This window comes from Muscardinus avellanarius (assembly GCF_963383645.1).
Source record: "Muscardinus avellanarius genome assembly, chromosome: X".
Lineage (NCBI taxonomy): Eukaryota > Metazoa > Chordata > Mammalia > Rodentia > Gliridae > Muscardinus > Muscardinus avellanarius.
The window spans coordinates 111,162,700-111,190,342 of NC_137792.1; the positions used below are offsets into that span (position 1 = coordinate 111,162,700).

A 27,643-nucleotide genomic window follows, 5' to 3' on the forward strand; every position below is an offset into this window, starting at 1 on the left:
AGAAGGGCCAGAATGCAGAGGTCCTGCAATACGGTCTTGTTTCTAGAGACTGGGCCTTTTCTCCGTTGATAGAAATCTTGAATACAGTTGTGAACTGCTGCTTAATATATTGTTTGCAAGACTCTGTGCAAATCTTCCTAACACAATGTGAGATATATTTAGAACATGCAGATATAAATGCAATATGGTTCTTTTCTTAAAGTCCATGTAAACATATATAATGCAGAGTAAAAATAAGCCCATAAGAACAAGGAAAATAAAACTGTAAAGCACAGAAGAGGGGACTCCGTGATGGCACCACAGAGGATACAACATTTCAACTAAGCCTCAAAAGTATAGTAGGACTTACAGCTGTGGAGAGGAGGCAAAGGCCATTGAAACAGAGAGTAACATGGTAGGAGCATGCATCCTTTATACGGTATAGTGATTCAGTTAGCTGGTGGGCAAGTTAAGAGAGGGACAAGGCCAGTTTCACTCCTACCTTCTCTCAGTCTTTGCTCAACCATGTTGGCGTACAAAGGCGACAAGATAAAGTTATGAAACTTACATCCACTGTCACCGTCTCTCTTTTCTTCCCAACCCATCTAATAAGTTAAAGATATCACTGCTTCAAGAAAGACATCTGCTACTGTAGCTGCCTGGTGCTAGGGTTGCTGCTTTAACGGAGCTATGGAGATGTTGACAGTCTGATGATGATACCAGGCTGGGCATGGTGGCACACTCTTGCAACCCCAGTACTCGGGAGGCTAAGACAGGAGGATGGCAGTTTTGAAGCCAGCCTCGGTAACTTAGCTAGGCCCTCTGATACTTAGTGGGACCCTGTTCCCAAATAAGAAATTAAAAGATTGGGCTGAGTGTGTAGCTAAGACGTAGAATGCCTCTGGGTTCAATCCCCAGCAACCCCCCCCCCACACACAACAGTACCAGAAATGTTTATAGGATAAAATCGTTTTATAAACTTTACAAGAAGACAAATATACTACAGGGTATGCATGGCCTATGTAAAAATCCAAAATTTGGTCTGTTCCAAAATCCAAAACTTTTGAGTTCCAACATGATACTACAAATGGAAAATACCACCACACCAGACCTCATGTGACAGGTCATAGTCAAAATAAGGGTGCACTACGAATAAGTGGTATAAATTTACCTTTCAGACTATGTGTATATGACGTGTATGAAATAAATGAATTTTGTGTTAGACTTGGGTGCCACCCAAGTTATCCCATTAAGTATATGCACATACAGAAAGAGGAAATCTGGAACACATTTGGTTCCAAGCACTTCAGATCAGAGATACTCAGTCTAAAAGCAATGACAATATTCAGACAACTAGGAAAGTTCTGTGCAACTGATGGGAAATGAGTAAGACTATTTTCATTAATATTCCCTCAACTATCAATAACAGAAACAAAACAGGAAAGAAACTTTAGTGCTCTATTTTCATTAATATTCCCTCAACTATCAATAACAGAAACAAAACAGGAAAGAAACTTTAGTGCTGTACTCAGCTGTGTATAGAAATTAAAAGGGCCAGCAATTTGATGGAAACCCTTGAGGGACATGATCAAACAGTTCATAGGAAATGGAATATGGATGGCTTGTAAAAATATGAAAGACTCATGACATTGCTCATATTAAAAAAACAGCAAATTAAACACAGGAAGATTCATTCCTTTCTTTCTTTCTTTCTTTCTTTCTTTCTTTCTTTTTCTTTCTTTCTTTCTTTCTTTCTTTCTTTCTTTTTCTTTTCAGAAATGGGAATTAAACCCTGGAGCATTCTACCTCCAACCTATACCCACCAGCCCTATTTTCTATTCTTTATTTTGAAATTGTTCTAAGTTGTGGACGGCCTAAGTAGCTGAGGCTGGCCGCAAACCTGCCATCCTCCAGCAGGGAGACTACTTTCTATTAGAGTGGGACAGAAATCAAACCTCTTTAGGACAGCCTTTTGGCCACAGTGTATGGAAATAGGCAGCCAGTGTTGGTATCTATGCAGCTGCATTTCTTTGCAGAATAACTTAGCAATGACCATCAAAATTTAATATGCATTGTAAAGTATTTAGAGGGCAGTTTTCTGATCTCGGCAGCTTACTATAAAACATTAAAAATCAAGATGTATTTCTTAAATATCAATAGGTGGGTATACGGGTGTCCTCTGTCAAATTCTTGCATTAGAAAAACAATATGTACACATTTTTACTCAGCAATACTGCTTCTAGGAATTTTCCCTAATATGGGTACATTTATACAAAGATAAATGTATTTATCCGTTAGTATCCTCAAGGAATTGGTTTCAGGCCCCCTGACTGATAATCACGTCTCTTACATAAACCATGTGGTGTTTTTATGTCACCTACTCACCGCCTCCTGTTTATTTTAAGCAATCTCTAGATTACTTACAATACCTAACACAGTGTGAATCCTACATCAAGACAATAAAGTGTATGCACATGTTTGGTACAGATGACATTTTAAAAGTATCTTCTATCCAGGGTTGTTTGAATGCATGGGTCTGGAGCTCACAGATACAGAGGCCCACCGCATACGCATATATTCGTTGCACGTTGACTGTGGTGATGCACGATGAGAGGCAACCTGGGTGTCTTTCTGTAGGACACTGGTTAGATGAGTGGCTGTTCAGTGCAATGCTGTGCAGCCAGTACGGAACCGAGGCGGGCATATTGAAGCTATTTCCAAGCTGTACACGAAAAAGCAAAGTGAGGCGAGATAGGGAACCTGGTAAGACTGGTTCTAGAGATTTGACAGGGGTGGGGTAATAGGAGGAAGGCAGTCTCTACCTTTTGGTACACTGTGCGTTTTTTCATAAAAGAATATTACTAAGCGTTCCCCTGTGAAGTGTGTGTTTATGCTGACACTTGTTACTGAAGTGGAACGAGCGTTATCCAGGGCATTTACAGTGGGGTTCATTTGAAAGGTGACATAGGCAGACATTTTGGTACACACCTTTCATGTTATCCCAGCTACTCGGGAGGCTGATTCAGAAGGATTGCAACTTCGAGGTCTGCCTTGGAAACTTAGCTAGACTTTGTCACAAAAAAATTTTAAAAGGGGGTCTGTGAATGTCTATCAGTGGTAGAGCATTACCCAGCATGCACTAGGCTCCAGGTTCAACCCCCAGTACCACACACACACACACACACATGCACAAACACAGGAAGAAAGGAAGGAAGTTATTTTGGTAACCACTTTACATCATGATTTTAAGAATGTCATAGGGCTGGGAATGGTGGCGCACACCTGTAATCCCAGTGCTTGGGTGACTACAATATGAGGATCACAGGTTCAAGACCAGCCTCAGCAATTTAGTGAGACTCTCAGAAACCTACCTAGACCCAGTTTCAAAACAAAATAAAGCTGGACGTGGTGGCGCACGCTTGTAATCCCCGCGCTTGGGAGGCAGAGACAGGAGGATCGCGCAGGTTCGAAGCCAGCCACGCGCGTTGGCTTAGGAAACACTGTTTCCAAATATAAAAATGTAAAAATAGGTCTGGGAGTGTAGCCCGGAGGTAGAAGGGCTTCCAGGAACCCCAGTACCACCAAAAAAAAAAAAACGTGTTGGGGACATAGCTCAAGGTAAAATGCCTCTGGACTCAATCCCCTTACCACAAAACAAAAACAAAACCAGAATATTAAAGGACTTTTTCTATCCACAAGCTATTTATTTTATATTTCATTTATTTTGGGGGGGTGGGTACTATGGATAGAACTCAGAATTGGACCAACTCTGAGCTACACCCTAGCCCTAACTTATTTTATTTTGAAACAAACAAGGTCTTAGTAAATTGCTGAGGGAATTGCTACATTGCTGAGGCTGGCTTCCAACCTGGGATCCTCCTGTCTCAGCCTCCCAACTACTAGGATTACACACACATGCCACCACACCTGGCACTTCTTGCCTATTTTTGACAGAAAAGACAAAAAAAGACCTCCTGATTTTTCAGTCCTGAAATGATTTCTTAGTTTAAAATCAAATGGTCAATCAAAAGGCATTAGATATCCTGTATAAAAGTGAATTGTTTATTTTACACAAAAAATTTAGCACTCATGATTTAATAGTTTTATATAAAATGTTATGAAGTTTATCCCTTGGTTTTCTGCTGTTCTACCTCCCAGCTACAACACCAGGTGTATTTATTTATTTGTAAATTTTAAAATAAGATCTCACTAAGTTGCTGAGAGTTTCCTTAGCTGCCTAGGCTGGCCTTGAGCCTTTGATTCTCCCGTTTCAGCCTCCCAACTCTTATAGCTGTCTGCCACAGTGCTCGGCTGATTTTGCTTTCTTATGGCAAACATTTTAAGTTATGAAAGTAATTCCTGTTTATGCTGTAAATAACAAAGATGTCCAAACAAAATTAAAGTGGCTTTGAGTCTCATTGCCAAAGAGGACCACTACTAACATCTTGGTTTTTATTTTTTCTAGTTCATTTATGGTGATAGAAGAGGGAGAGGAAAAGGACGTGTGTGTGTGTGTGTGTGTGTGTGTGTGTGTGTGTGTGTGTGCGCGTGCGTGTGTGCGTGCATGATGAAGTCCGGAGAAGTGAACTCAGGGGCTTTTCACCCCGAAGCCACACCCCCAGCTCTTTTAGAAAATTTGTTATTTTTGAAAAAGGGGTTTGCGTCAGGTCGCAGAAGAGTCTCCCTACTTTGCAGAGGCTGGTGTTGAGCCCGCCAACCTCTTGTCTCAGCCTCCCAAGGACTGAGATTCCAAGTAAGTGTGTGCTACGTGCCAGCTGAGGAGAGTTTTTAAAATTGAAAAACGGATCCTATTGTACGTATCAGAAGGCAGCATAGCATTTGGTTAGGAACTCAAAGTCTAAAGTGAAACAGACACATATAGTTAGTCCACTACTTATTAGGTACATGACTTTAGGCAAATACGCAACATCTCTAAGCCTCATGGAGAAAGTAGAAGTAACCATCTCTTAGGGTTGTTGTCAAACTTAAGTGGATAACTCGTACAAAAACGTTCCACATGTAAGCTGTAATTGTTTTTGCGTAGCTTACATTTATTTATGTATTTATGTATTTATTTGTGGTGCTCGGATGGAACCCAGGGGCAAATACCTCTGAGCTACACCCCCAGCCCTATTTTTCACATTCTTTAATTTGAAATAGGGTCTCACTAAGTTGCAGAGAGCCTTACTCAGTAGCTGAGGCTGGCCTCGAACCCAGATCCTTCTGTCTCAGCCTCCCAAGTACTTGGATTACAAGCCTGAGCCACCACAGCTGGCCGTTTAGCTTACATTTAGATAATGCATTTTTACTTCATAGCTTTTAAGTTCTCTTTTAAAAATCACAATTTTGTCCGTTTTATTTTTTGCTTAGTATTTAGACTCCTGACTCTTAACACCTTTTTGTCTTTCTCTTTTCAGATGCCTAGGTTTGTGTGTTCAATTACATTATAAAGTAATTATGTGTACCATCAGGAGTCTGAGACTTTGTGTTAAACTTGTAAATGACCAGACGCGGGGACGTGTGCCTGTCATCGTAGTCGTTGCAAGTCTTGTGTTTGCTAGAAATCAAAGTGCCTTCCACCGCGTCGAAGCAGGAGTAGGATTACGTGGGCGTAGTGAGCTCTTTGGCAGTCCCTATGGCTGCCTATCCAGCTTGTAGTGACAACTGACCTTCTCTATCATTTTCCATTTTCCTCAGGGCTCCATATCATCCACAGCCTAGATGAAGTCAATTTCATACAGAATCTTGTGTTTTACATTGAAGCTGCATATAAGACTGCTGTAAGTACTCATTTTCGAATGGGGTTTTACTGTATGCAGTGCCACCGCTTGTAGGGAGGTAATGTAAAGGGACTCTGGCTGAAATTGTCTTCAGTCTCTTTCTTCTCTAAGATTTTCTGTTCGCCTTCTCCCTGAGGTGGTTACAAAGATGTGGATGTCCAGGTGCTATGCTTTCATTCCTTTGAGACTCCACTGTATCTCGTGACATGTATTTGGCCGTCTGAGCTAAACTGTGGTCTTGTTCTAATGGTTGGAAGATCTTGAGTAGGAGCAGCTCGGTAGGGAGCATGACGGGCCCATTGGTTATGTAGAAATGAAATTCAGTCATGTGTTTAATGTTATCTGTAGGTATTCATTCAGCCCCTGGAAAGATACCCAGTAACTGTATAGTTGACAATTTGGGCAAAAAATGGTGATAGTATTTTAATCCAGGGAAAAATTAAATACCCATGAGCTCATACCTATCTAAATAATTAAATAAACAAATCAGTGAGGGAGAAGCGCCAGCTCTTCCGTAGAGAAAAAAATGCAATCAATGATTGTGTAAGTAATGAAGACACTAGAAACCAGGTGTGATGGTGCACACTTGTTACCCACTACTTGGGAGGCTGAGACAGGAGGATCTGGGGTCAAGGCCAAACTCGGCTATTTAGTGAAGCCCTCTGCAACTTAGTGTGACCCTGTTTCAAAATAAAGAATGGAAAATCAGGCTGGGAGTGTATAGTTCAGAGGTAGAATGCCCCTGGGTTCAATCCCCAGACAGTACTGCAAAAAAAAAAAAAAAAGCACTAAGAAAAGTCACCATTGAAACACCACTGCAATCATAGTGGCAGGCAAGGTCCGATGGATGCTGAATTAGTGAGTGAATGTTTAAGGAGGAACAGGATGTTGGCGTATTCTTAATGTGTGCTTCTCATGACATTTATTATGAAAGGAAAAGTAGTGACAGAAGAATGGAGATAGCAGGCAGGTAGCACCTTCTCCAAGTGAAAAAAGATAACATCATCAGTAGGAAATGTTTCAGCATCTTATCCCTTGATGCACTCTACTAAGAAGGACACAGTAAAACGTCTATAATACGTATTCTTGCCAAGATATGTAACCGGATCTACTCACGAGGAAGCATCAGGCAAACCCGAATTAGGGGAAATACACAATGCCTGCTCACAAATCTTCAAAAAGTGTCAAGGTCATGAAAGGTAAGGCTTGGAGAATCATCATTGAATTGGAAGAGACTAAGGAGACATGACAAATGTCATATGGAATTCTAGATTAGAACATGGAATGTAAACAGGGCTATTACTGAAAAATGGGTAAAATCCACATAAAACCCATAGTTTGGTTAGTAGTATTGTACTGATGTTAATTTCTTAGCCTTGACAATGGTACTATGGTTCCATGAGATACTAACATTAGGGAAATTTGAGTGAGTGAAAGGTACATGAGAACTCACTATATATTTTTATAACTTGTCTCTAAGTCTACAGTTATGTTAAAAGTAGGCCGTTTTAAAGGCTATTTCAAATCATATCTTTATATGATCAAGGGACTGTATAGATCTACAGTGAAGAGTAAGATCCTGGTTCTATTCATTATTTGTTCTGTGCACTTAATCACTCTTAATCTCTCTTTGTACCTTGGTTTCACGGTCTACATGATGTAGAGACTAAAGCATTAGATCATATGTCAAATGCATACATTGTTGTGTCACTAGAGAATAAAGTCAAAATGGGTGTATGATTTGCTTTGGTTTGGTGATACTGGATACTGAAGCCAGAGGCACTCTATCTGAGCTATACCCCCAGACCTATTTTTACATATTTCTAGACTCTTGGTTGGTGCATTGTAATCATACGTCATACTGTGGTATAGAGTGATAGGAACATACATGCGCTCAGCTCTTGGAGCACGTCCCTCTGGGCTCCCTTCCCCTCCCCATACATGTCTTTGACATTGCCACTGGTAATTTAATATATGAACGTAGCATTATTTCAACAGTTGCTTTCTTTATATCTCCATCCCCCGGCTCCTTCTAAACCTCCACCTTTACTCCATTGGAGTCTCTACTCTTCTGTTCTTACCCTTGTTTCTCAATTTCTGTCTAGCTGTCTCCTGTGAGAGAAAACATGCCTGTTCTTTTTCTGAGATTGGCTAATCTAACAGAGCATATTATTTTTTCATTCAATCCATTTTCCTGCAGATGACATAATTTTGTTCAGCCTTATGGCTGAGTAAAACTCCATCGTGTATATGTATCACAGCTTTGTGATACATTCATCTGTTGGTAGGGCAGGGTCTCACTATGTTGCCGAGGCTGGCTTCGAACCTGAGATCCTCTTGTCTCAGCCTCCCAAGTCCTGGGATTACCGGCATGTGCTACCACGACCATCGAAATGGCTGTTTAAGATAAAATGCCGGGCAGATGTTTAGGCTCCATATCCCTGAGCGTCTGCTACCGTGAACATTTTTGAGTAGCTTTTCTCCAGATGGGCTGGATTGTAGTTGTCAGCCCTATGATTAACTGGTGAGAAGTCTTCCAACTATTTCCAAAGCTATTGGAAAAATGAGTGTAGGGGCCACCAAAGACATTGGAGCTCCTTAATAAGCATCATGGGTATACATGTATATGGCACATTAGCTATCTCTATGTTTTTTTATTCAACAGTTGAGTATCTGTTGAGTGCTTAGTAATTAGGGCTTACTAATGATGTATTGGTTAGTAATTAGGGCTTACTAAAGATGTATTGGTTAGTAATTAGGGCTTACTAAAGATGTATTGGTTATCTCATGCCAGGACTTTGGTATATGGGAACGTGGAGACAAGACAAACCAAGGGATCTCAGAATTGAATGCCAGTTCAGTTGGAATGGCAAAGGTAAGTTTCCTTCTCTGTTTGTACCAAGTGTCAGAGAAGGAAGTCTGGTTCACCATTACTATAGATAAAAACTAAATGTGCCTATGGACCATCATCAAACTATTCCTTTAGACCATGCACAGGCAGAATTCAGATTCTCCCATAGAACTATGGATATGAAGATGAAAACGTTCATAAGCTCCAGATTTGATTATCTGGCTCATTTTGTGGCATGTCTTTATTTATTTATCCCACAAGGACTTCAAAAAAATCTGAAACTTAAAAACCTTCAAAATCATAAACACGTATGTCTGCCATTGTAAAATCAAAGGAAGCTCTTTGTTCTTACATAGTGCAGTTAACCAAGCTTATTAGCAGGGAACCATCTTTTAATCCTCTGTCCACTTTACTCTCCTCTGTTCCCTATGCCACAACCACCAGCACCATCATCATCACCACCACCGTCGTCTTCGTCGTCATCATCATCATCATCATCATCAACATGTACTCGGCGCTTTTTTTTCTGGCACTGCGGATGGAACCCAGGGGCACTCTCCCTCCGAACTACACCCCCCAGCCCTATTTTTCTTCTTTATTTTGAAACAGGGTCTCACTGAGTTTCAAAGGGCCTCATTAAATAGCTGAGGCTGGCAGCGAACTTGAATCCTCTTGTGTGTGCCACCACGCGCGGCATACTTGGCTCTATCTTTCCATCCTATCAGCTCTTATCTTCTCAGTATAATGCAAGAATGCACAAAATAGGAGAGCAGGAATGGGATCCATATATCCATTGTGATAAATATGCATAATTTTATCTTTTCTACTAAGAGGCAAAAACAGTTTGATTTTAAAAAAGAAAAAAGGAACTCCAGTATATGCTACTGGATTTCCATGTAGCATATAAAAACATGGTACAGAAAGATTAAAAACAGGATTAGGTTGGCCAAACATGCGTGGTGGTGCCTGCCTGTAATTCTAGTACTTGGGAGACTGGCACAGGAGGATCACACGTACGAGGACAGCCTCAGCAACTGAGACCCTATTGCAAAACAAAAAATAAAAACGCCTAGGGGTGTAGCTCACAGGTAGAATTCCCCTGGGCTCAGTCCCCAGTAACACACACACACACACACACACACACACACACACACACACACACACAACATAAACATGATTGGCAAAGTCTGTTGAATGTGAAAAAGAGTAGGGGTGCCTATGTGAATGTTACATGAAGTAGATATTGAAGCAAAAAATATTACAAGGAATTAGTAAGGAGGATAAAGAGAGTCAGGATCGACCATGTTTTGGGGATAGTTATTATTAATGTATATTTTTGTGGTGGTGGTGGGAGGATTCAACCCAGGAGTTGTGTATATCCAATCTGTTTTAATTTTGAAACACAGTCTTGTTAAAGTGCCGAGGGCTTCGCTAAATTGCTGAAGTTGGCCTTGAACCTGTGATGCTCCTATCTCAGCTCCCCTGTACTGTGATTACAGGTGCATGCCACCATGCCTGGTGAATATGTTCCTCCCCCCCCCTCCTCCTCCTCCTCCTCTCCATCGCCTCCTCCTTTTTCTTGAACCCAGAGGCATTCTACATCTGATCTACAGCCCAACCCTATTTTATTTTTTATTTTGAAACAGGGTCTCACTAAGTAGCTGAGGCCTGCCATGGACCTGCCATCCTCCTGTCTAAGCCTCCCAACTACCGGGGGTCCAGATGTGTGTCACGGCACCCTGCTCATGCTTGGTGTATTAATGCATATCCACTGTTGAAGATAATGGGTTTGATTGTGACATTCCACATGTGTGCATACTGTGCTATGCTCTAATCCACACTCCGTGTTTCCTCCCTTTGTTGCCCCCCTTTCTTCCTGCTCTCCCATTCCCAAAGCCGTGGTCTACTTTCAGGTCATCTCCTGTTTGTTTCAGTTGTCACATGTGAGGGAAAACATGTAATACTTGTCTTTCCCTGTCTGGCTCATTTTCTTAACCACGGTGGCCTTTGGTTCCACCCATTTTCCTGCAAATGACATGACTTCCTTCTTCGTGATGGCTGAAACCATACACACTTTTAGACACTTCACTGTGTACATGTTCCGTATTTTCTTTATTGATTCGTCTGTGGGTGAGAGTCTAGGCTGATTCCAAGACTTTGTTGTTGTAAATAATGCTGCGATCAAAATGGGCATGCATGTATTTTGTTTGGCAACTTCATTTCCTTTGGGCACAGGAGTGGTACAGCCATATGACACTTCTATTTTTATTCCTCCTTGTTTCCCACAGTGGCTGCGCTAATTTGCATTCCTACCAACAGTGTGTAAAGGTTTGTTTTTAACCCCATTCTCATTAGCAGTTGTTGTTTGGGTTTTTAATTTATATTTATGTTGTTTTTACAATACTGGGGATGGAACCCAGGGGCATTCTACCTCTAAGCTACACCTCTAGCCCTATTTTTTATTATTTACTTTGAAACAGGGTCTCCCTTGATTTCAGAGTGCTTTGCTTAAGTAGCTGAGGTAGTCCACGAACCTGCAATTCTCCTGTCTCAGCCTCCCGAATACTGGAATTACAAGTGTGTGTCACCACGCCTGTCATTTTGGTTTTTTAATAACTTTTATTAGTACATTGTAATTTTCCATCACAGTGAGGTTCAAACTGATACAAGCATACATGCATACAGCAGTTGGTGTTGTTTTGGTCTTTTGACAATAGCCATTCTGCCGGGCATGATGGCACACAACTGTATGCCCAGTACTTGGGAGGAGGAGGAGGCAGGAGGATCACAGGTATAAGTCTAGTCTCAGCAACTTAGCGAGGCTCTCAGGAACTTGGCAAGACCCTGTTTCAAGAATTTTTTAAAAAGATAATAGCCATTCTGCCTAAGGTGAGTTAAAAGTTCACTGTAGCTTTTATTTGCATTTCTCTGATGGCTAAAGATGTAGAACCATTTTCATATATTTATTAGCTATTTTTACTTCGGTTTTTTGGTGGGTATTAGGGACGGATCTCAGTGGCATTCTACCTCTGAGCTATACCCCCAGCCCTTTTTACTTTTTTTTTTTAATTTTATTTTATTGGTGCACTGTATTCATACATCATAGTGGGATACAAACTTTTGTAGACATACATGCACACATCGCCCAGTCAGCCCCCACCCGATCCCCACCCCATTCTCTCCCCATCCCTCCCTCCCATGCTTGGCTTAGTGGTTGAAATCTAGTATTATAGCAATTTATCCAAAATTAAAAATGATAATCTCACATAACAGTTTCATTTGTCTGATACCAAGCTTTTGATGACTTAAAGATAACATTTCAATATTTCTTTCTGCTTTCTTTCTTACCAGAGAATATTTTTTTCTTTTTTTTAGGTGAAACTATCATATATTTATTTTTCAGAAAAAAATCTATCCTGATATGGAATATGGACTCTAGATACCCAAAACAATCTCGAAGCAAAAACAAAGCTAGAAGATGTATATTTTCTGATTTCAAACCATATAAAGCTACAATAATTGAAACAGTGTAGTACTGTTCTAAAGGCAGATATATAGACCATTGGAGTTAAATACAAGCCTAGAGCTAACTTCTTCCCTATATTGTCAAGTTATTTTTGACAAGGTTTCCACGAAGATTTGGTGGTGGAAATAATCATCTTTTAACTAAATATTGTTGAAAAATAATAATTACATGGAAAAGAATAAAATTGGACCCTTACTTAATCCCACATACAAGTATTAACTCAAACTAGATAAAAGACCTATATATAAATCTTAAGACTATAAACTTTTAGGAGAAAATCTGGGTCATAAAACCTCACAACATTGAAATTGGCAGTGATTTCTTGGATATGATTTCAATGGCACAGGCAACAGAAGAATATACAAACTCCCTAAAAAATAAAAGAAAATATTGTATATCCAAAGACAATGTAAACAGAGTTAAAAGTTACTAATAGAATTGGATAAAATATTTCCAAATGCTATATCTGAAGGTATATTAATATTCCAACTAGAAATCCTAAAAATTAACAACAATAAAGGCAAACAATACAATTTAGAGATAGGTAAAAGACTAACATAAATAATGAATCTCCACAGATAACCAATCTTAGTTGTCTGTTGGATGGAAAATCTTGTTTCTCTGGTTCTGGTGAGTGTTACCTATTTCTTCTTTGTAGTTAATCTCTTTGAGTATTTTCTCTAGCGCTGGTTTTGAAGACATAAATTCCTTCAGTTTCTGTTTGTCATGGAAGCTTCTTATTTCTCCATCTAATTTGATAGAAAGTTTTGCTGGATCGGAAATTTTTGGCTGGAAGTTGTTTTCTTTCAGAGTTTGGAATATGTTACTCCAAGCCCTTCTGGCTCTCATGACTTGGTTTGGGAAGTCTGGAGTGATTCTAATTGGTTTGCCTCTGAATGTCACTTGGCCCTTTGTTTTTGTTGCCTTTAAGATTCTCTGCTTGGCTTCCACATTGGTCATTTTGACAATTATATGGCGTGGGGATTCTCTTCTCCGATCCTGTCTAAAGGGAGTTCTATAAGTTTCCTGGATCTGTGTATCAACCTCTTGCTCTATATTTTGAAAATTTTCTGCTATTACTTCCTTGAAGAGATTGTTGATCCCTTTGGTATCACTTTCTTTTCCCTCCTCTATTCCAATTATTCTTAGGTTAGCTCTCTTAAGATGGGCCCATATTTCTTCAATGTCAGATTCCTGCTGTTGGATATCTTTTTCTAGATTAGAAACTATGCATTCATTTTTGGATTGCTCATCTTCTACGAGCGAGATTCTGTTCTCCATGTGGTCTAATCGGTTGTTTGTGCTTTGAATTGAGGCCTTTACTTCATTAATTGCATCCTTTATCTCTTTTTGGCTCTCTCTGAGTTCTTTTCGAAGCACCTCTATTATTTCTACAGTTATTTTCCTGATTTGATCTTCTAGAAATCTCTGATTTTCTGTTTTATCAGGTTCTGATGTTGTGGGGTTGTGCACATTCATTACTTCAGTGTTATTCCTCTTTCCCATGATTTCGGAGGTTTGTGCCTTCTCTGGGTTCTTCCCTTGGGTCACTATGGCTTCACTTAAGGTGCTCTGGATCTCGAGTCTGTATTATCTCAGACCCTACTACTCCTTTACTGGGTTGTATCACAGAGTCTCCGACCCAGGGAGTCGATAGAGGCTGCTTTAAACTATGGGGGGTGCCAGGTTGCACTCTCTCCTATGGTGTGATATCTCTGCCACCACCACTCCCTCACTGGGTCAAGTCCCAGGAGGCACAATACTGGGATTTCTCCTCTGTGGCCCGCAATTTGACTCACTGTTCTTGAGTACGTAGATGTAGCTGTACTGGACTCGGTGAATTCACTGCTGCTGCCGCCGCAGGTGGCAATATGGCGCCTCTGCCACGCCCTCGGCCATGAGGCTGGCGTATTTTTTCTTCTCTGGTTTTGATTTCCACTCTGAATACCTGCAGCGTTTGCTGAGCTCAGCCACTGGGATCTTTAAATGCTGTCTGCGCCGAAAGATCCCGCCTGGCTGTTCCGCATCAGCTCACCTCGGCTTGCTGTAGCCGTCCGCTGAGTTCGCCGCTGCCGCCGGCAGTATGGCGCTGCTGCCGCGTCCTCGGGCGCGTGTGTCTCCTCTGTGGCCCTGAGCTCTGTTCTCAGTCCGCTTTCTCTCTGGAGCCTGGTGGTTTTTTTGTTTTTCTGGTGATGGTGTTTTCTGGCTATGAAAGGCGCTCTTTTTGTGGTAATGGAGATTGGTTGTTAGCGGGACTCTTAAGCCCCGCTTTTCTTGGTCGCCATCTTCCCGGAAATCTGCCCTTTTTACTTTTTTATTCTGAAACAGGGCCTCACTGTTTTGCTGAGCGTCCTGCTAAGTTGCTGAGTTGTTACGTGGCTAAAGCCAGCTCCAACCTGAGATTCTCCTGTCCCAGCCTGCCAAGTACCGGCGCTACAGGCATGCGCCACCACAACCGGCTCATTCGTCTATCTTTTGAAAAGTGTTCAGATCTCTTGCTCACTTATTGATTAGTTTTTCTGTTCTTGTTAAATTTTTCAGTTCTTCATATATTATAGTTATTAATCCTCTGTCAGATGACTCTCTGGCAAAGTAGTTTTTGAAACATGGAAAGTGCTCATTCTGTTATTAGTTATAAAATGACAGGGTCCTAAGTATATGCAAATGTGCATATAAATACTAACGAGACACTTTTCAGAAAAGGAATAGTGGTTATTTTGGATGATTTCTGCCCCTCTTTAGAATTTACTGTGCTTTCAAATATCCTATAAAGAGAATATTTTCTTTTGTGATTTGAAATGGTATTTCGAGAAGCATGCAATGAATTATTTCTGTTTATTAAAATCATGATGATCTCTCTTCCATGTGGAATCTAAAAAGTCAAACTCAGAAGTAGAATGGAATACTGGTTACCAAAGCCTGAGCCATAGAGGGAGGAGGCGATGTGTAGTTGTTGATCAAGGAATACAAAGTTTCAGAGACACAGGAGGGATGAGTTTTTAAGATCTGTTACCCAGCAGGGTGACTATAGTCAATAGTATATTTTTCAAAAACATGGAAACTCCTCCTTTGCCTTCTGGACTAATGATATTCATTTTAGGCCAAATATATGGTCTTCCCAGAAAATTCACTTTTCTGTGGAAACTCAGCTATGTAGCAATACCGAATGTGTGTCGAATTGTCTTACATCCACACAACGTTTAGCCTTTCTTCTGTGCTCATATCATACTTGGAGCACCACTGCCAAACGAAGGATTTGCTGTAAATCCATGTGCCACGTTGAAATTATTCTTAACGTGTGCTGCTTGACTCCATAGTGCTGCAAACTCCATCTTAACTTTCTCCAATACAGAATGGGATGAGAAGCAAACCTCAAAAGACCCTGGAAATAAAGAATATTATTGTATTTTCTGTTCTGTCAGACAAATTCAGATGTGATGTCGTCTGCACTGATAAGTTGCTAGGACACAGAGAAAAGAGATACTTCTCTTATTTTGTGTGTGATGCTGAGGATTGAGCCCGGGGCCTTGGGCAGCCGGGCCAATGCTGTATCGCTGAGCTATACCCTCAGCCCAGAAGTATACTTTCTTTCCCTGGCGAAATTATTCTTTCTCCCATTGCTTCTGCCAGGCGGCCCTCGAAGCACTGGATGAACTGGACCTGTTTGGTGTGAAAGGTGGACCCCAGTCAGTTATCCATGTCCTGGCTGATGAAGTACAGCACTGTCAGGTAAGGGAATGGGGAGCCATAATACAGTAAGTTTGATTCATGTGCAGACCCAGCTTTAGCATGGGCATCAGATTAAGGAAGGACACATGATAGGACATTTTCTGATTTATTTTATTGTGCCCCAAGTAATGTCATTGTCAGGCTTACTCTCCCAAGAGAAGCCTGGTAGCTATAGGATGGGCTAGCGATCATAGTTGCCCAGCCCAGTGGAACATGCCTGTGCCCCCAGCTCTTGGGAGGCTGAGGCCAGAGGGTCACAGGTTTGAGGACAGCAGCCGGTAACTTGGTGAAAACCTGCTTTAAGACAAAATCACATCAGGCTGGGGGTGGAGCTCAGAGGTAGATAAAAAACCCCCCTTGGTCAATCCCCAGTAGCAGAAAAGAGTAGATGACAGGCTGTTCTCTCACCCACGGTTTTAAAAGGATCTCACCTTAGCATACAAAATTCTCCACTGCTGTCATATCAAGAGGCCATAGTCTCTCTTTTGAAAATCTCCTTTCTAAATATACAAAGAGAACAAGAGATTATGATAGAGTTTGGATGTTCTTGACAATGGCTCTGCAGCATTCTCTTAGCTCTGGTTACCTTTATAGTTGTATACTTGGAGATTAGACCATGAATGCAATAAATCCGTACCTGTTGTTCTTGTTAGGATTGTTCTTGGTGTTAAAATTTAGCCGGTGTGGGGGCATGTGCCTGTAGACCCAGCTCCTGGGGAGGCTGAGGCAGGAGGAACTCTTGAGCAGACAAGTCTGAGACAAGCACGAGCAACACAGCGAGGCCCTATCCCAAACACAAACAGACCAATAAAAAGGCTTTTCTCATTGACATGAGTTTTTCCTTTTCTTCACACTCTGATTAGACACCGAAGGGGTCCTAGAGGATATAAACTCACTTTCTAATTTTAAAACACAAAATTCTCCATGGAAGAAATGTATGTCAGAGGCATGTGATCTGTCTTGTCCATCCTGCTTCCCGGCAGCTACCTTTTGCCTCTGCTTTATCCTGAAATAGCTGCTAATGGAGCAACAGAACTGTGCGTGGGATAATGACGTTCGAATAGTCTTTATCCATGAGCAGCTGCTTAAGAATCAGGATGTGCACGCCTGTAATCCCAGTACTCAGGAAGCTGAGACAAGAGGATTGCAGTTTTGAGGATAGTCTTGGCAACCTAGCAAGACCCTGTTTCAAATAAAAAGGGCTGTAGCTGTAGCTCAGAGGTAGGATTTTCAAATGAAACATTAAAAAGGCTGGGGCTCTAGCTCGAAGGTAGAATGCCCCTGGGTTAAATCTCCAGTACCAAAAATGGAAGGGGAAGGAAGGAAGGACGGAGGGATGAGGTTAGGAAATGATTGAGAGCAAGATTAAGACAAGGGATGACTCACCCAACCAGCTAGTTTTCTAAGTTCTCACTGTTGAATAATGTAAGGTTTTCTTATGGAAGATCTTCTTCCACAGAAATGTTTTGAAACTAAAGCTATTTTAGTTTTACTGTGCTGGGGTATTGACTACTGTACCATATTTGGCTTCCTTTCCCTTAGTCAATCCTTAATTCTCTGCTGCCCCGTGCTTCAACATCCAAAGAGGTCGATGCTAGCCTGCTGTCTGTGATTTCCTTCCCAGCCTTTGCTGTTGAGGACAGCCACTTGGTGGAGCTCACAAAACAGGAGATCATTACCAAGCTTCAGGTCTGTCCATACGGCATTTTCTTCTCTTCGGTCCTACAGCTTTAATGGGAGATTAATGCCTTTAGGGGTGTTGAACATGACCTGTGTTGATGCTTTGTAGAAACCTCTCCCTTTTCTGAATAGTCCTCTTCTAAGGCATTTCTTTTCAAGGTTGTCACATTTCTGCAGTCATTGCAGTTGGGAATACGGAATGGCACTTTGGACGGAGTTTGACAGTTTCATATAAATTGAAGCGAATGCCTTGAATTGTGATTAGGCATGCGATCTAGAAACCTCGATCCTTGGGCTTCACCATACTAGAGTGAAAACTTGAGCTCACACCAAAATCTCACACAAATATTAGAGCAGCCTTATTGATAATTGCAAACACTTAAATAGATTTCAACACAGGAACAGAGAAGGAAATGATACCACATCCCAGTGTAATACTGCTCGCCAATAAATGGGAATAAACGACTGATCGGTGTGTCTGCTTACACACCAAGTAAACATGGAAGGAATCAAGGAAACTTAAAAGGGCCACTGGGCAAACAGCACAGGAATAAATTTCCGGAGAGATAGATTGATGCAGGTAAAATCAGTGGGTGGAGGTTGAGCCTAAGGAGCATCTATGTCCAGTCTCAAAGTATTTCCTCCCAGATGTTTAATATTTATCAAGGGAAAGCGATAGTGAAGAAACAGAGAAGACACCGCTTTAGCCAAGTGACCGAGGTTAACGTCACCAGTAGTAAGATATATTGCTATCATGTACCGCGGATACACTGAGAAGGGGACGTTGCCTCTGTGGTGTTTTTCTGAAAAAGCATTACCCCAGTCTTAATCATGAGAAACAGTCAGACAGAAGCACATTTTAGGACATTCTACAAAGCAAATGATGAGCACTCTTCCAAAGTGTCAAGGCCTGAAAAACAAGGAAAGACTGAAGGACTGTCACAGATTGGGAGAAAGTAAGGGACTGATGAAAAAACTGGAGAAACCTATTAAAGTCACGTACTTTGGTACTTAGTATTGAACCAAAGGTAATATGTGTGCTCTGATGAAGGTTCTGTATTGTCTATGATATAAGGGTATGGTGGTCGATGGGCATACTGTGGTCCTGCACTGCTTGTGCAAATCTTATCCAAAAAGATCTGAAATTTTTAAAAATATTATTTTTGTGGGTGTGGCACTGTGGATTAAACCCAGGGGTTTTTACCTCTGGGCTGTGGCTTGGCCTTTTTTCTTTCTTTTCTTTCTTTCTTTTTTTTTTGAAACAGGGTCTGGCTCAACCACAGGGCACTGGCCTCAAATGTGCAGTCCTTCTGTCTTAGCCTCACAAGTAGTGGGATTACAGGCATATGACATCACACCCAGCTAAAACATATGTGAATTTTAGAGGGCTCTTATGGTCTCTTATGTGCTGTGTGAGCCTCTTTGTTAAGCAAAATAGGAGAGCATACAGCGGGCGGGACAGCAGAAGGTAATAAATTGGCTGTTAGGTCCTTATCTTAAGGTAAGGAGAAGCCATGCAGAAGATATGTTGAGGGATGCTGCTTCAGGGAGAAGCCCGTAACTTAGCCCTCACTTGATGTCACATTTGCTGAAATCAGGTTCTGTTGTTGGGCGTATTTCAGGATATTTGTTTTTGTCTTAAGGTATGATGCCTATTTGGGGGAAGGTGTTGTATTGGGGATTGAACCCAGAGGCATTGTTCTTCTGAGCTACACCCTGCTCTTTTTATTTTTGATCCTCTAAACAGTTTGCACTAAGTTGCTGAGGCTGGCCTTGAACTTGCAATCCTGTCCTAGCCTCTGAAATATTGGCATCATAGGCACAGGCATATACTTCCGCGCCCAGCTTATGATGTCTCTTTTTGTAAGAGTTTCTATACGTAGATGCTGCAGAGGATGAATTTTTGACTAATTGTATGGTTTTCCCAATGGAAAAGCTTCTGACCTTTCCCCTGTGTCCTCAGGGTCGTTATGGTTGCTGTCGTTTCCTACGAGATGGATATAAGACCCCCAAAGAGGTACGTTTCTTTTCCCTCAGGTGAAAGCCTGGTAGAATGGTCACTGCAGGCTCATTCAGAGAGAATACTTACCTCTCTGATGGTACTTAGGCAGATCACTAAATAGGATAATAATAAGTGATGTATTTGTTGGGCTTAGCTCCCAAATCCTATTTGGGGGCCTTGCTGGATTAAATAAAGAAAGGAGAAAGGAGGATATAGTCCTTCTATACTCGTTCAGTTAGTTAGCTTTAGGAAATAATTACTGATGGATGCTCAAGTCAGTGGAGAAAAGTTTAAGGAAAAACAATATCTTCACAGTCTCAAAGTATTTTCCCTAAATAATAATTACAAGGGAATGAATCTGTCATTACGTGTGGTCTAGCTCAGTGTGTTAATTCAGTTTCTCTTGTCAGTAACACAGTCTTCATGAGTTATAAAGAGGCTTGAGTGTAAGGCATTAATAATAAAGAAACCTGTATTGACAGAGATGGAGTATATCTAAGTAAAAGCGGTGTAATTTTTTGCTATTTTTCTGTAAACTTAGAGGTTTCTAAAAAATGTAAATAAAGCTTTTAGGGCCAAAAAGGGAAAGGAAGCTTTTTAAAATAAGTTTTGGCTCATGGTTCTGAAGGTGGGAGGTCAAGGGACTACACCTGGCGATGGTCTTTTGGCTGGCAGAGGCCTGAGGCCATACTGGGCACCCCATAGCAAGAAACAGGGAGCATGAATCAGCCAGTCAGTGTATCTGTCTGTCTGTCTTCCTCTATGTATAAAGCCTCCAGGATTTAGTCATGGGGCCTCCATCCTAAGGACTTTATCAGATCCCAGTCCCCTTCCAGAGATCTCACCTCTGAACACCAGAGTTGGATTAAGTCCCTACCCTCTTAATAGCTCACAGTGAAGATTAAATTATAGCACGTGACCCTTGGGGGAGGCACACCTGAATCAAATTCAAACCAGAGCACTTCCTTCTGAGTTTTGTAGATAGTTATAAACAGTACTTGATCTTGAAAAGATAAGTTAGTTCCTTTTGTTCTATTAGTCAAAAGTTCTCCTTGGAAATGTCAATAGGAAAAATTAAAATTATTAAAGGAATTGATGGTCAATAAGAAATACTGTCACTGGTAAGGAAAACATTGTCTAAGACTTAGGTGACCTGGTCAAGAGCCAATACAATTTCTTTTTAATCAAGCTCAATCTCTTCTGATCTATTTCCTCTTTTTGTGTTATACTTTGGCCCTGAATTTGATTTTGGACCCTATCAGTATTTTCACATTATGCTTTGAAACATCATCATAAATTCCTGAATGTTCGTTTCCCATTTTAACTTTAGCGAAACTGTACTCAGCATTTTCCTGAGAGAAACACACGCCACTCTTTCCAGCAGTGAGTGTGTTTGGGCCCATCTGGTCAAATGAAAACATGCTATCAAGTCAGGAGCATCAGTAACAAATTTCAGAGGTTTAATACTTATGGCAGTTGGTCATCTGAAGAGGGAGTGTGCCATAGTATGTAAACAAGTGGACCTGCTAAAATAAGAACATCAAAGAATATTATGCCGAGAACAAACAAAGCTAAGTAGGCCCCACCACTGTGCAGGAGAATTTGTCATGGGACTGTTGTAACGGAGCACTTTTTAGATATGACCTAAGCCTTGGGCAGAGCAATTTTATCCTGTAAAGGAGGGCCTGTAGTGCGAGGACAGGAGAACTTGCCGTCAATCCCCTGGACCGAGATTTGGGAGGGGAAACTAGGGCCTGAAAGGATGGAAAGACTGGAAAGGTCACCCCGAAAGGAGACTGGCTTACCCTGTACCTGTAGAGTTACCCTGGGCCAGCAAGGAGGATACAGGAAGCAGGATGAGGGATCCAGGAGCTGTCAGTCCTCGGCCAGGCCGAGCAGGGCCAGCGATGGGTCCTGGTCTGGAAGGGTGGTACGCCTGTGTCGAGGCACCTGGGGCTCTCCACTTTTCCGAGGGCACTCGCCTTTCCAATGACCATCCAGTCCACACCTGAAACAGGCTCCTGGAGGTGGTTGTCATTGCTGTTGTCCTCCCTTAGGTGGCGCTCATCACCCCAAGGGCTGCCCTCCCTCTGCTGGCCTTAAGGCTGCTACCAGAGCTTGGGTGTGTAGAGCCGCCATCTGGCGAAGTTGGAGTGTACATTCCACTTCTGCCTGTGTCTCTCTGGAATTAAAAACTTTAAATGCCATGTCCACCAAATATCGGATAGGAGTTTGAGGACCATCCTCAGCCTTTCTTAATTTTCTCTGAATATCAGGGGCTGGTTGCCCAATAAAATGGGTGGCCAATACAACCGAGCCTGCCTCAGAAGATGGATCTAGGTGTGTATAGAGGGTAAAAGCCTCTTGCAACAAATTAAGAAAAACTGCTGGGTTTTCCTTTGGACCCTGGGTGATTTCCTTTAAGCTTATCATAATTAGCCGCCTTATGGGAGGCATCTCGCATACCATCAAGAAGGTATAGTATCATGTAATTTCTCTTTTTTATTCCCTCCTCGCCATTATAATTGCAGTGGGGGTCCTCGGAGGAAACTGCAGCTGTTCCGGTAGGAAACTGTGGATTGGTTAGGTGAGCCTGATTGGTTCGTTCCCTGCCAGCCTTCAGAATATGATCACGTTCGTCTGGAGTCATAGAAGAGGTTAAAATGACATGAAGATCCCGCCAAGTTAAATCATATGCTTGTACAATATGTTGGAATTCCTTAATAAAACCGGAGGGATTGGCAGAAAAAGAGCCCAGTCTCTTTTCAAGTTGAGCAAGGTCAGGAAGGGAAAAGGGAACGTGGACACGGACCACACCTCCCGAACCAGCCACTTCACGAAGCGGGGCCAAGAGAGAGAGAAATGGGGCCTGTAACCCGGCCGGGTCAGACTCCGGCATTCACGTGTCCTTGCAAAATGGCTGCTGTGAGTCAGCACAATTGTAGGCCTGTGACCCAGAAGGACCATCAGGTGGCACCTGTGATTTGCCACTTGGCGACCAAGATGGCAGCTGTGGCTGGTGGGAATCTCAGGCCGGCATGACTCAGGCAGTAGAGCTGGGAAGGGAGGAAAGCCGGGAATGCAGGAACAGGAAGGCCGGTACGTACAGAACCTCTGACCATTTACCGGACCGTTTGCAAAAGTTACTGAGAGCAGTCATCATTCTATGATCCAATGTACCCATCTCAGACAATCGAAAATTATTACCTAAATCATATGTCGGCCAAACTTTGTGCAGAAGAAAATGAGGCGCTCGGGGCACAGTTCCCCAGATAAACCCAGAGTCTGGAGATTAGCCAGAACACGGCCTAGTGTGGACTGGGAGTCAACCTTTGCCGGCTGACTTTCCCCCATGACTGGTCAGCGGTCAAGGACGAAAGCAGGGATTCGACCTCCCAAATCCCGCCTAACGTCCAGAAACAATGGGGCTGTGTTTGAGAAATGATGTCTCTGTTTCTTTTACACAACCAAAGGGAGGCCTGGACCCCGGAAAAACTGGGTACCAGAATTCTGGATTTCTTTAACAGCGGTGAACCCAAGTTCTGGAGGCTAAAAGCCAGAACCCGCTTGCCCAAGGCAGGGGAAGTTTACCGCAGTGTAAGTGCTGAAAGGCTGCAGAGCCAGGAGCACACCCTGAGGTGGAATCAGGGCTGGATGAGATTTCAAGATGGCTGCCAGCTCCCAGGATTGGCTGGGAGTCAAGTAGGAGGATCTAAGTTGGCTGCCGGCTGATCCCACTCCTAGGCCTCCAGTTGAATGTCATGGTTACCTGTTCCATGTGCCAGGCACAGGGCAGATTCTGAGCCCGGGCCACGTGGCGTGCGCTCCCACAGATAACGACCGGGCGGGAGGGCCAGAGTACTTGCCGGGGGTCCAGGTAGCGCATAAAGTCCGGGCTGAAGCTGAAGCGGGAAGAGGGGGATGCTGGCGGGGGGAGTGCCGAAAGCTGCAAGCGTAGAGGTAGCGGGAAGCACTAAAAACAGCTGTTCAGTGGTGGGTGTGGCGGTCCAGTGGGGAAAAAAAGCAGCAGTTAACTCCTTAAGGCTGCCCAGGCAGTGGTGGTGAATTTAAGCACGCAGATCAAAGGATAAGAGTCCGACCCGGTTTCAGCACCATTATGTAAAGTGTAATGCAAGTTCATATAACATGTAAAACACGACAGAGTTCCAGTACGCGTGGTATCAGCTTTTAATGGTACAGTTCTCCCGGGGATGGGGGGCTGAGCAGTCCTGGAGACCCGGGCCCATCCGAGGCTGGAAGGGAGGGACCTCCCTTTTTAAGGTATGCATCTCGGGGGGATTTACTCCTGATGCCGCCCTCCTCTCATGAGATACTGCTCGCGGGCCAGAGTGTGGAAGGGGCCCCGACTTATCACTGTCTTCCCGTCACCCTACTCTGAGGATTTGCCAGGATTCCATTCTTGGTATTTTGCTAATTTCATATGGTACTTTTTACAAAGATCATCTCTAACTTGTTTTTATTTTATTTATTTATTTATTTATTTATTTATTTATTTATTTTAGTGGTACTGGGGTTCCTGGAAGCCCTTCTACCTCCGGGCTACACTCCCAAACCTATTTTTATATTTTTGAAACAGGGTCTCTTACGCCAGCGCGGCTGGCTTCGAACCTGCGCTATCCTCCTGTCTCTGCCTCCCAAGCGCGAGGATTACAAGCGTGCGCCACCACGCCCGGCTAACTTGTTTTTATTTTTATTTTTGATACTAGGGATTGAACTCAGGAACATTTTACCCCTGCGTTATGCCCCAGCCTTTTAAAATGATTTGTTTCAAAACAGGATCTCTCTAGGTTGCTAAGGGCCTCAACAAATTGCTAAGGCTGTCCTTGAACCTGTGATCCTCCTGTCTCAGCTTCCCGAGTACTGGGATTACAGTCATGTGCTACCACGCCCAGTTATAATTTATACTTCATATACCCAAATGTTCTTCTCTAGCTGCTCCTTTAAGCATTTCTCTTTGTACATCTTAAAATTAACATGCATAAAGCTGGGGGTGGTAGCACATGCCTGTAATCCCAGTACTTGGGAGACTGAGATGGTTTGGAGGCCAGTTGTGGCAATTTAGCAAGGCCCTTTTTGAAAATAAAAATAAAAGTGGGCTGAAGATGTAGCTCAGAAATAGAATGCTCCTGCGTTCTATCTGCATCACCACACACACACACACACACACACACACACACACACACACACCCCATAATTAGTAAGTATAAAACGAAGGCCACTTTATTGCAAACCAATCGTACTTCTCCATATACCCCCTGTGATGCCATTGTTAATCCAGATTCACTAGGTGGAGACTGCTTTATACAGTACTTGCTAAGTGAGGGGTATATGTTTTGTGCTTCCTTCCCTAACTGTTGTCCCCGAAGTACACCTTCAGTAGAGCAAAGCCATATAATAATATCTCTGAACTACAGATGTGCACCTAAGCTTTGAGTGTTAAGACAGACTTTGTTTATCGTATATTTCTCAGGATCCCAACCGTCTATATTATGAACCAGCTGAGCTGAAACTGTTTGAAAACATTGAGTGTGAATGGCCATTGTTCTGGACCTATCTTATCCTTGATGGGATCTTCAGTGGCAACGCAGAACAGGTAATCGGCTGGGGAAAGGGCTTCTCCGCACATTGATCTTGCCATATCCTGCTGTCTTAGTTCACGGCTATACCGACCGATGTCCAGATGGAATTCTTCCTAAGAGGGAAGAGATGGAGTTGTCTCCTAGAGAATAGTAGCTGAAGATAACAAGGGAAAAGTCGGGAGACCTGGATGCTGTTCTTGGCTTCAGTTTTAACCAAAATATTATTGTTGACTTTTTCAGTTTCTCTATATATGAGCATAGCTTTTCTCTCATCCTTAGATATCTACAAGTGTTTACTATATATACAGAAATGGAAATGCTGTCAGGATTTGATCCTTACACAATATACGTAAATCGAATTACCACACCGTAACCCACAAGTTTATATAATTAAGATAAGTTTTGCAGGACCGGAGATGAACCCAGGGCTTTGCACTTGGTAGGCGAGTCTTCCACCATTGATCTGTATCCCCAGCCATTTTTAAATGTGTATTTTTAGACAGTGTTTCACAAGGTTGCCTAGACTAGGCTTTCACTCGTCATCCTTTTGTCTTAGCCTCCCAAGTACTTGGATTACAGGCACGCTCCACCACACTCATCAAAACATAATATGTATTTAGAAAAGATAACCCAAGCCGGGCGTGGGGGCACACGCTTGTAACACCAGCATTCGGGAGGCTGAGACAGGAGGACCGTGGTTTGCGGACAGCCTCGCTACTTAGTGAGTCCCTCTGCAACTCAATGAGACCTTGTTCCAAAATAAAAAAATGGCTGGGGTTGTAGGGCGGAGGTAGAATGCCTCTGGCTTCTATTGCCAGTACTGCAAAAAATAATAAAAGATAACCCTGGTGTTCTTTGAATCTCACATATAGGACACAATATAAATTCAAGTTTTAGTTAGCACTTCTATAATGAGAATAGGTGTTCATAAAAATCACTATGCTGTGAACATTCAAAAATGAAAATTTTCTGGTTGTGGTGGTGCCTGCCTGTAATCCCAGTAAGTGGGAGGCTGAGAATAGAGGATTATATGTTTGAACTTAGTGAGACACTATTTCAAAATTAAAATAAAATAGGTCTAGGTACAGCTTAGAGGTAGAACACCCAGGGTTCAATCCCCAGTACTGGGTGTGGGTGGAATGACAGGGCTATGGAAATGGGGCATGGAGGTGAGTATTTAAAAGTTTGTAAGTAACAAAATGTTAGGATGCTAATAAAAAGGGCAGGAGCTTCCTATATTTTGAATTGTTGTGAAATAATGCCACGATAATGGTGCTGCTTTAATGTGGGAAAAGACCTGAGGTTTGCTTGTAAAAGTGTGCCCTTGTTCCCGCCCCCATACCCACCTGGTTCCTGTGCCCAACAACCTGTGTGCAAGAAGAGAACACAAGAGAGACAATAGAGAATGAGAGAAATTAGAGGAAAGGAGCATAAAATGAGAGAAAAAACTTGAAATAGCCCGAAATTAAAGAGAGGAGAAGCCCTGTAGCCACACAGGTAGTGTGCCTGTCAGAGGGCGACCGCTCGAAATCTGTGAAGTGCTAAACGAGGCTTGGTTGGAATCGGATGGGAAGTCACAACAGCAGGCATGGATGGGTGCGGTTCATTGCCGTCCTGAGGTGTGTGTTTCGCGAATTCCTGTGCGGCTCAGTTCAGCTGCACAGGTTCTCAGGATAAGATTATGTATCAAGTTTGTGAAATCACTCATAAGGAACCATGATTGTTCCATAATTATCAAATGAATTGGAACAACAAGTTTGTGATTTTAGAGCAACTAACCGGTAGAGCAGAATAGATTGTATATTTCCCCCATAAGTTAACATCTTGTTATATTTTTTAGGGGGGAGGACAGTGCCAGGAATCGAACCCAAAACCTTATGCATGTTAGGCAAGTGCTTTCTCATGGAGCTACATTCCTAGGCCTGTTTAATTTATTTTTTACTTGTTATGAACTGGTAATTGCTGTTTGCCTCTTTGTAACCTGGTGACTAATATACCTGACAGAAGCACGTTGCTAGGAGGGTTTCTTTTGGCCCATGGTTTCAGTGGTCTCAGTGAGCTGTTGGCTGACTCCATTGTCCCGAGGTGAGGCAGAGCATCTTGGCAGCGGGCCGTGGTAGCGGCAAGATGTACAACTCAGGGTTGCCAGGGAACAAAAGGCGGAGAAAGAAAGGGGTGATCTCTTCCTCCTCCAGCTAGGTCCCGCCTGCCAGTAGTTCATGCAACTGCCAATCCATTTGATGGCTTCATCCACGGATGAGGTCAGAACCTCGTGAGCCAATCCTTGCCTGAAAGCCCCACCCCTGCACCTTACTGCCTTGGGTCCTGTGCAGATCACATGAGACTTTGGGGGACATTCGAGATCCAAACCATAACACTAAGCTTCAACAACTTGTTAAGCAGGGACATAACCCTGACCATACAAGAAATCGAATAAGGTAGGTCACAGTGCAGTGGTCAACGCCAAAGTATCCAAGCTGGGTGTGGTGGCGCACG

General features: G+C 42.6%; 1 protein-coding gene across 7 annotated transcripts in view; it reads left to right on the plus strand.

The window, feature by feature from the left end:
- The window catches only part of PHKA1 (phosphorylase kinase regulatory subunit alpha 1), a gene marked incomplete at both ends in the record, with an annotated part of 102,788 nt that overhangs the window by 11,724 nt on the left and 63,421 nt on the right, over nucleotides 1-27,643 (plus strand). For all 7 annotated transcript variants that reach the window (XM_080719348.1, XM_080719346.1, XM_080719349.1 and 4 more), the window contains 6 exons: nucleotides 5,677-5,759; nucleotides 8,554-8,634; nucleotides 15,767-15,865; nucleotides 17,408-17,554; nucleotides 19,509-19,562; nucleotides 25,039-25,161. In XM_080719348.1, the coding sequence (XP_080575474.1) occupies nucleotides 5,677-5,759; nucleotides 8,554-8,634; nucleotides 15,767-15,865; nucleotides 17,408-17,554; nucleotides 19,509-19,562; nucleotides 25,039-25,161 (587 nt within the window). The remainder of the gene's footprint in view (nucleotides 1-5,676; nucleotides 5,760-8,553; nucleotides 8,635-15,766; nucleotides 15,866-17,407; nucleotides 17,555-19,508; nucleotides 19,563-25,038; nucleotides 25,162-27,643) is intronic.